Source organism: Condylura cristata, unplaced genomic scaffold, assembly GCF_000260355.1.
Source record: "Condylura cristata isolate star-nosed mole 26May11 unplaced genomic scaffold, ConCri1.0 scaffold00020, whole genome shotgun sequence".
Taxonomy (NCBI): domain Eukaryota; kingdom Metazoa; phylum Chordata; class Mammalia; order Eulipotyphla; family Talpidae; genus Condylura; species Condylura cristata.
Window position 1 is genome coordinate 3,509,468 of NW_004567121.1, and position 9,646 is coordinate 3,519,113.

The 9,646-nt window shown below is 40.5% G+C and overlaps 1 protein-coding gene across 1 annotated transcript in view; it reads left to right on the top strand.

The window, feature by feature from the left end:
* VWA3B (von Willebrand factor A domain containing 3B) overlaps nt 1–7,048 on the top strand; it is a 136,632-nt gene extending 129,584 nt beyond the window's left edge. Inside the window, 3 exon segments of the mRNA XM_004686005.2 lie at nt 133–233; nt 6,382–6,603; nt 6,605–7,048. Of these exon segments, the coding sequence (XP_004686062.1) occupies nt 133–233; nt 6,382–6,603; nt 6,605–6,896 (615 nt within the window). The 3' untranslated portion in view covers nt 6,897–7,048.
* Nucleotides 7,049–9,646: the final 2,598 nt, after the last annotated feature.

Consider the following 9,646-nt stretch of genomic DNA (forward strand, 5'->3'; position numbering starts at 1 on the left):
TGTCCAGTATCATCCTGAATAGGATAGTGGCTAGGAAATATTCTAATGGGCCACACTAGAATAAAATTATATCTGAATTGTGGATAATTCTGATTTAAATTAACTGAATTATTGATATACTTGATATTACAGGAATTTTGTCCTCGGAGTGCACTCATTAAGATTAGCCAAAACAAGTATGCTCTTTCTTGTTCACACATAAAGTCACCACCAATCCAGGAGGATACAAAGGTGTAAGTAGACCCAAATTTGTTTGTATCTTTGTACCTTTGGACTGCTTTGCACTTGGAATCCATGCTCCCTAAATACCTGGTCAGAAAGCAGAGGTAAAGAGCTTTCTACTTAAAATGTAGAAAGGCTGCTCTTTGCTCTCAGAGGTCTAGGAAACCCAACATGGAACTCCACATCACCACCACTAGGCAATATTCTGGGATTCCACCTTCCTACTTAGTGAGGTCCCACTGCATCCTGTAGAGCTTCCCATGGTAGGAGTTTCCCGCCCTCATGGGACTGTGCTATGAACTTTCATGGCCATCACTCCTGTTCGTACGAGTCCTGAAAAGTGGGAAACAGGTTCCATCACTTCTACCTACTGGTTGCCAGACACGCAGCTCAGCTCCCGGATGTGTTCAATGACTACTGGAACACTGAACAAGCAGATGTTAGTAGGTGCCCACCAGTGCCCTCCAGAGGTGTATGAGTTCCATAGAGAATCTCTTGTGCGGTATGAGTATTGAAAGTAGAAGCCCCAATTCTTCAGCCTTTTTCTTGATGACTATATTTCATTTAAAACAATAGCACATTCTTGGTTAATTTCAAAGTCCTACTGAAATATAACACTCAAAGTACAATACATTGTAAAGGAATAGGAATAGGTGGATTTCCATATTGACCATTTCACTAAATTTCACATTATCAATCACTATTTCAGCTATCAAAATTCGATTCTATGCTGAGAGAAGTTTTAGTTGTCTATTATCTTAGCACTGCCTTGCAGTTTATTCAAAACTCTTAGCTGCTGACTGTCTACTTTAGCTTCTAGGGCTTCAGCCAGCAAAAGCATTTGTTCATTGAGTCCCTGGTCTCTGGTCTCCCTTTTCTGTTTTTCTTTATCTTTCTTTCTTCTTCTTTTTTTTTTTTCTCTAGCTGCTGCCTCTAGCAAGAAGCTACATTTAATTTTCCCAAGTGGAGGTCACATCCAACTTGCTAAATTAAGAGCTTAATTTATCTGTTCCTATAGCCAGGGCTGTTTTTAAACACTCACAATAAAGGTGTGGGTTTTATTTTGTATCTACACTGGGATTTCCGTCTGGTACTTCCTTTCTCATCAGGAGTTTTCTCACTTAATTTATAAATGTGCCATCTCCCTGGTTTGTTCTTTAGTCTTCACACCAATATACCAAATAAAACCAATTCAAAAACAAAATAACAAAACCTAGTGTTTTCTTTATGGACTACTGAAGAAATGTATTATAGACTCCAACCCCAATTGGACATTATTTAACTAATTTAATTAAATTTAGTTTTAAAATATCATATCCACTACTCCATTCCATCTGGAGGGTGGTAAAATAAAAGTCACATGGCCCCAAACTACCTCTGTTTTCCCTTCAGTTGTGTGTGATGGAGACTTCTTCCCCTTTTCTGGTTCCTCACTGCAGGGGGTGCACAGTGCAAACAGGAAGAAAGTGTCTGAGCATACAGGATTTGCTATTGATTGAACATGCTCACAGCTGATATAAATTTTCATTTTCAACTTAAAATCTGACCCCTAAACGATTTTTGAAAACTTTTAGTATGGTTAACTTGCAGAATATATTATCCATTTTGCTGAATTTCAAATAGCTCATACTTAAAAGAGAGAATTTTAGTATTACCATATTGTGACATCAAACGGGCAATTACCAATTTCCTTCACAGCATGATGATTGCATTCTCCAGCTGCACAGTTGAGCTGTGTGTCTTCTAAGGGTGTGTCTTGGATGAAGGAAAATAGTTGCTATCTTCCCTGCAATGACGTCCCTGAGTTTGTTTCTACATTTCATGGCACCAGGGATGTCTGAGAAAAAATATTCTCTCACCTGTCTATCATGACCTCCATTTAGGGAATACAAATATTATTCCTTTTATGTGATCATCTAATAACTGCAAGGATCAGGAGGAGTTTCCTCAACTTGGCATCCATCCTTCTTTCCAAGGGACTCACTGAGTTCCTTGAGCTCCTCCCTGACTACCTCTCCTGGGTCCTGTCCAGAAGGCTGTGGCCTCTGACTGCAATGGGGAAATATCTCTGGTTAGCCAGACTCTGACTGTTGGTTCTAACTAGTGGAAGGAAATGCTCACCACTGTGTGCTGCTTCTGACCTGATGTCTAGGCTGAATCCATATACCTGGTTCCCTATAACTGGCTGGAGATCCCCCACCCCCAGCAGAACTGGAATCCATCCTCACTTTGCTCTTGATGGAGCAAAGGTTGGAAAAGTTACCTGTGGGGCTTCTCCTTAAGTGACTCACTTTAGAGGGAGTCTGATTTCTTGAAAAGAGTTAGCAACCTTCAAAGTTCAACGTGTAAGCTCAGGAAAGTCAGACTGAAGTAGGCATTTTCTCTGTGCTCCAGAAGTCATGGGGCACCGAAGGGAAGTTGTAGGCACCGAGATCTCAAAGGCCAGAAGTGACCCTCCGTTGATGAGTGGTTGTGGGCTTTTGGCCTGGGAGATACAGCTATGAGTGAGTCTAAAGAGCCCAGACTCTCAAGGACAGACACTTTAGCCCTATACTTCCCCAGAATGTATACATCATTTGTCTGATTCTGTGTACAACCTCTAATTTCCCCTACACAAAACTTTAGCCTCTCATTATTTCTCCTTGAGGAGTTTAGTAATTTTTCATCAAACCATTTGGACTTGGGAGTGTGTCCAAAGGTTGAAATTATACTGCCCATATTATTCAAACACACTTTCCTTTACTCCACATAACTCTCACTCATGCTATCTCCCTGATAGCAGCAATATTATGTGTCTGATTGAAATTTCAAAATTCAGTGCTGCCTCTGACATTACATTAGATAAATCACTTCCTATATTCCCATCCAGCAACAATGAACTACTTTCCCGTAGGAAGTTGCTGTGCATCTGACATCATTAGGCCTCTGTATGGCTTTAGCTCTCTTGCTCCCTCTGATCAGATCAGGAGCCCCATTTCCCGTTCTGGAGCAAAATCCTTAAAAGCTAGCAGTTCAGCAATAAATCCTATACTGCATGTCCTATACTGTCCAGAGGGACAAATTCCACTGTCTATTTTCAGAAAGCATGCTTTGTTGCCGTAGTATCTCATAGAGAAAACACAGAGGCATAGAGGTTCATTAACCCTGAGCATGAGTGGTTTGTTCTTCTCAGTCTCCCCATTACTGAGCCTTCAACTGTTAAAACTCAGGAGCCTCCTAAGTTGTGAATTTATCACCATCAACCCTCTCTAGACCTTTTTTCATCATCCCAAGCTGAAACTCTGTACCCACTGAACACTGATATTCCATCCCCTCACCCCCCAGCCCTTAAAAAACCCATTCTGCTTTGTTTTTTATCAATCTGACAATTTTAGGGGCCTCATAAAAGTGGAATCATAATGTGTTTGTCCTTGGTTACTTTATGTCCTAAGGATTCATCCATGTTATAGCAAGTGTCAGAATTTTCTCCCTTTTAAGGTTACATAGTATTTCATTCTCTGCATGAACTACAGTTTCGTGGACACTTGGGTTGCTTCCACCTTTGGGCTATCGTGAATAATGCAGCTATGAAACAGATGTACCAATATCTGTTTGAAACCCTGCTTTCATTCTTGGGGGCAGATACCCAGAACTAATTAATCACTGGATTACATGATAATTCTATTTTTAATATTTTGAGGAGCTGCCCTGCTATTTTCCATGACAACTATACCAGTCTACATTTCCACTTCGTCGTCGTTGTTGCTTATAATAACTACCCTGGAGGGTGTGAACTGGTTGGGCCAATTTCTTCATCTCTGTCAGGAATTACTTCCAGAGAGTCTTTAAGACTATCATTGAAACTTAGAACGTGTGAATCTTGATTTGATTTGATTTGATTTAGAGATAATAAAAAATATTTTCCCACTCTTTTTGTTCTTGACAATTTCCAAGTTATTTGGTAAAGGCTGAGTGATCAAGTTGGCAGATTCTGATGATTGGGACAAAATAAGATTTAGCATGAGGTAGGTGGTGTCCTTAACTTAACCTTGGGGCCCTGAAAAAGCAAGTTCCCAAAAGGGTATTTGGCAATGGTATGACTGGAGTGAGGTCATGGAGTTTCCAGATGCTTGCTTTGAAGGGCAGCACATCTGGATAAATAAACTGTCCAAATATTTGTAGTTTTGTACCCCTTGGCTAATATTTTCCCAACTCACCCACCCCTCAATACCTAGCAACTACCATTTACTACTCTCTATGTTTGATTTTTTTAGATTTCATATATGATATTATACAATGTTTGCTTTCCTCGATGTGATTCTATATGACTTCTTTTACTTAATACTCTCAGGGTCCATCTATGTTGTCACAAATGTCAGAACTTCCTGCTTTCTTACAGCTAAATAATACTACTTCCTCTGTGCGTGTGTGTGTGTGTGTGTGCGCATATGTAATGTAATGCTCATTTTCTTTACCTTTTCCTTTATCTGTTTAGCCTTGATGGATATTTAGGTTGTTTCCATGTCAAAACTATTATGATTAATGCAATGAACACAGGGGTGCAGATATCTGTTCAAATAGTAATTTTATTTTGCCTTGGTGTGTGTGTGTGTGTGTGTGTGTGTGTGTGTGTATATATATATATATATATATATATATATATATATATATACCCAGATCATATACTAGTGCTATTTTTTCATTTTTCTGAAGATTCTTCATGCTATTGATATTTCCCATAGTGACTGTCAATTTATATCCCCACCAATATTGCAATAGTGTTCTCTTTCCTCCACATCCTCATCAATACTTGCTATTTCTTGTCTTTTTGATAATAGCTGTTCTAACAACTGTGAAGTGTTGCATTTTCTGTGATTATTGTCACTGAGCATCTTTTCATGTACCTTTTGGCCTTTGTAGTCTTCGGAATGTCTATCGAGGTCATCTGTTCACTGTTTAATATTAGTCCTTTCACTATTGTTGTGCGAGTCCCTTATATATTTTGGTAATTAACCCCTTGGTGAAAAATGGATGTGACTAGTTCGCTCACCCTTTCCTCTTTATTTTTGATCATTTCCTTTACTGTGAAGATGTTTTTAGTTTGATGCAATCCCACTGTTTTTTGTCTTTGTTCTGTGCTTTTGGTGTCCAATCACAAAAAAACATTACCACCATGTTTGGATTTTTTTTCCTGTATGTGTTTTCTCGAAGTTTTATAGCTACAATTCTTACATTTAAGACTTTAGTTCATTTCAAGTTAATTTCTGTAAGTTGTGAAAGATAAGGATATAACTCTATTTTTTACAAGTGGGTATCTAGTATTCCTAATGCCATTTATTGAAAAAGCTTTACTTTCCCCCTTGCGTACTCTTGACTCCATTGTCAAATATTGTTGACTGTGTTCAGTGTATTTTCTTAGTAGTTAACTCAAGCTCCATGACTACTTAAGTTTTGTCAATTAAAAGTAATTTAAAATTAGGCCCTCCCTGGTGGCACAACGGGTTAAAGTATACCACTAAGAAGCGAAAGCCACTTCCACATGAGTTCTATCCCTGTCTGTCTTGGAGGTGACCACATGGCGTGGCAGACCTCTCCTGACCCACCAGCTGCTCCCTTCAGCAGTGTACTTCTTTGCTCTGCCTGTTCTGCTCCCCCCTCTGTCTCTGGTAGCCTCTCACCCTCCGCATCTCTGGCCTATACCGCAGTTCTGTATACACAAATAAATCTTAAAAAAATAATTTAAAATCATACATATTTTTGATTGGAGACATTTTTCTGCTGGTACATCTTCTAGTAATTAGAGAAACACAAAGGTATAGAAGAGACTTTACTATACAAGCTCAAGCTCAGCACCTCAGTAATGAATTAGGCTGTAACATACCCAAGTTAATCATCCTGGGTGAACTGGAGTTAATGCTGAGTCCAACTTGGTCAAGACAGTGCCAAAATGGTTAGATTCTTGTTGCCATGTGAGACTCTTAGGTACCATAGACCTATGGAAATAAAGTCAGTGGAATAAAACCCACCCAATCTATAAGGGCTCACAAGACCCCTGAGATTCCATTATATGAGAAAGCAGACGATAGACAAAATGAGAAAAACCCATGGAAGTAGCTTAGATATAGGAGGTAGCAGCTATCAGGTTAAAAAAAAACCCCTCTTTTCTCTCTCTCTCTCTAGGGGGGACACAGATAAAAAGGACTCAACTTTCCTAATATGTCCACTCAAGGAAGGTGACACAGGGGATTTACGAGAGCCGAAAGAAGAGAACCATAGAAGAAAGAAAAAGAAATCTGCCAAGAGGATACCTCTCCAAGAGAGGTTGTCCTCAGACTCGGACGGTCCTTCCCATGACAATAGGTCCCAACAGTCCTACACCAAGAGACACACCAAGTATAAGGTGGGGAGGGGACAACATAACTTATCTCTCGAACCCCCTGAAATATCTCTCAAGAATAGTGCACATGAGCTTACTCCCAAGTTTCCAGGCCAGTTTAGATCCCAGTACAGCAGGAACTCTAACACCCTTAAATAATACTGATATCCACTTCCTCAGAGAAGATCCTCAGCCGGGGTTACAGGAGTGGGCCAGACTTGACATCGCTGCCATAACTCCACCTCCAGCAGCCCCGCCCTGCCCTTATAGAGTCACCCACAACAGCAAAGGATTGAGGACGATCGATGAGAACGCTTAAAGCAGTCTAGTGGCAACTATATCTAAGAGAGCCCACATTCCTCCAGGGCTGACCAGACCTCGGCCACTCGACGCTGTGGACTGGCCCCTCTGCTGAGGTAAGGTTACCTTCATCCCACCCACATCTTCGCTGTTTGTAAAAAGCAGGTAGACTTCCTGGCTATCCTTCTGGATCTCTACTTGTTGAAACATGGTTCTGGCTTTCTCTGGTTATCAAAGCATTCTGATCATGCTATGATTTTCTGTCCTCACAAAATTGTACTCAACTTTTCTGGTAAAACTTTTCATACCCAGAAGTTTAACCTGACAAATTAATATTGTAAGATTTTGGGGATTTTTTTTTTGGAAGTCAGGGTAGTTATAATCCAAGCAGTCTTGTTTTTAAATGATTATTTCATATGAAGTTGGGGTTTTATTTCTTTGTCCTGATAGCTGCAAGATTGGACATTTATAATTTTATTGTCTTCTGCTCATTTTTCTTGAGCCCTACCTAATTATTTTTGTCTATAGTCTGTTGTAGGTACCTCTAATTGAGCACGGAACCAGAATAAAAACCCTTACCTTGGAAACATTTCAAGACTACTGGGTTCTTTGTTTCTACTTTCTTTGAACACCGTTGAACAATGACGTATAGAAGCATGTCTGTTTATTGATTTCTTAGTGAAATTAGCTTCACTAATTTCAAAAATGAAATAGCTCCCCCAGATTCTCTTTTGTAGTCAGTAATATCCCCAGAACTAGATAATAACAATATACAGAATATTAATAAGAAAAATACTGAGCTCTTTTTACAAATAGAAAAGATAAACATTCTGACACTCTATAAACTTTTGCAAACTAACTGAAAGAGATATTTACATTCTAAAAGCTAGAGAGTCACCAGGGGTAAGGCACAATAAGGAGAGGAGGAATCTATTTCTAAAAATATGTGGGGAAAGGGGGTATAGCTCAGCATCAGGCTAAAGCTAGTAATGCAGGAAAGAAATAATCCAGAAGAAAGGTAGAAACGGTGGGGACAGGGGGAGGCTTGCTGTCTCCCAGAGCCCACAGATTTCTCCTGTGAAGAAAGATCCTACAGTATTCACCGGGGTGTGGTCTGCTCAATAGAGAACTGGTATAATACCAAAATTAACCTTCATTCTGTCGCAGTCATCATTCATGCAGGTGTGCATTCAGGTAAGTCTGCATGCATTTGTGCAGCTCTCCAAGCAGCGCATTGAATGCTGATGATATCCCGTGCTCTAGAGAAATGCTATAGCTATTTGGAGGGTAGTTATTTTCTTGGCTCTACCTTTCTCCATCTCTACTGTTTTTGAGCCAATCATTGTCTGATTTTGAAGAGCATACAGGGATGAAGAACTACAGGACAAACTACAGGACAAAAGCCATAATAATAGTGTGTTGATATTACATTACAATCTGTGATGTGCTCAGTGCTTTAGAGGTTATGTTCAAGTGTTGTCCATCACTAATATGCTCACTTCAATATGCTGGAAAGAGTTGTGTATTTCTACTTCCTGCCATTATGGAATTACAGAAACCGGGTTTCACCTCCAAGCCCTCCCCATTTGAATCAAACAAAGCACCTGACAAAAATGTATGTAACCAGTTTCCAGAACATTGGACTTAGGCAATGAAAGAGAGAGAAACAAATGAGATGAGACCTTTGAATGCCCAGTTTATTTTCTGGGTATAGTTTCCTGGCTGTAGCAGTGGGTCAGGAGAAGCCAGGCAGAGTGTGGCCACCTCTATGAATGTAGGAGAAGGAACTAGGGTTCTGAGAGCCCCATGGTAGCCAGAGTCCATAAGACAGACAGATGAGAGGAGGCAGTGACCCAGAGAACTACTTTGGGTCTGCAGAGAAGCCCCTGCGCCTCAGCTGTCCTGATCAGCACTTGACTCTGAGGACACTACTCCTAACTGGGGGATGACTCACCCATGAAGGGCAAAGGGAGCAGGGAGGCCACACTCTGCCTGGCTTCTCCTGACCCACTGCTACAACCAGGAAACTATACCCAGAAATTCATAGCTAGGTATTCAGACTTTATGACCAACCTATATAATTGACCTGGCTTATATACCAGAGGTGGGGAATCAGGATGTTGATTGACAGCTACACAAGAACTATTAGAGGGTAAGACTCTGAGAGATGTGCTCTTACCAGATGGAAAAGAACAGATATTCAAGAGACTGAATGATTATTTGAGTGATTTTTTAAAAAGATCCACACTTCAAGTTCATTTTCAAGCCCAGGAACCTGGATCAGTGATGTAATCCATTACCAAGTCAGCAGTTCCACATACATGATTGACTGTCCTTATTAAAAAGAGAAGAGTAGGCCCTCCGTGGTGGCGCAGCGGGTTAAAGCACAGCACTGAGAATCTAAAGCCGCTTCCGCATGAGTTCGATTCCCGCCTGCCCCGGAGGTGACCACATGGCGCGGCAGACCTCTCCTGACCCGCCCGCTGCTCCCCTCAGCAGTGTACTTCGTCGATCTGCCTGTTCTGCTCCCCACTCTGTCTCTGGTGAAGCCTCTCGCCGCCCCTAAGCCTCTGGCCTGTACCCCAGTTCTGTATGCACAAATAAAAAAATCTTTAAAAAAAAAAAAAAAGAGAAGAGTAAAGTTGTAGCCAACATACTTATACAGAGAATTTATTTGGGGGAATATAGAATTGGAAAAGAAGTAAATCATATTTGCACTTGACAAGAGTCTACCTGGAAAATGAGAGAGAATCAATATAACACTAACTC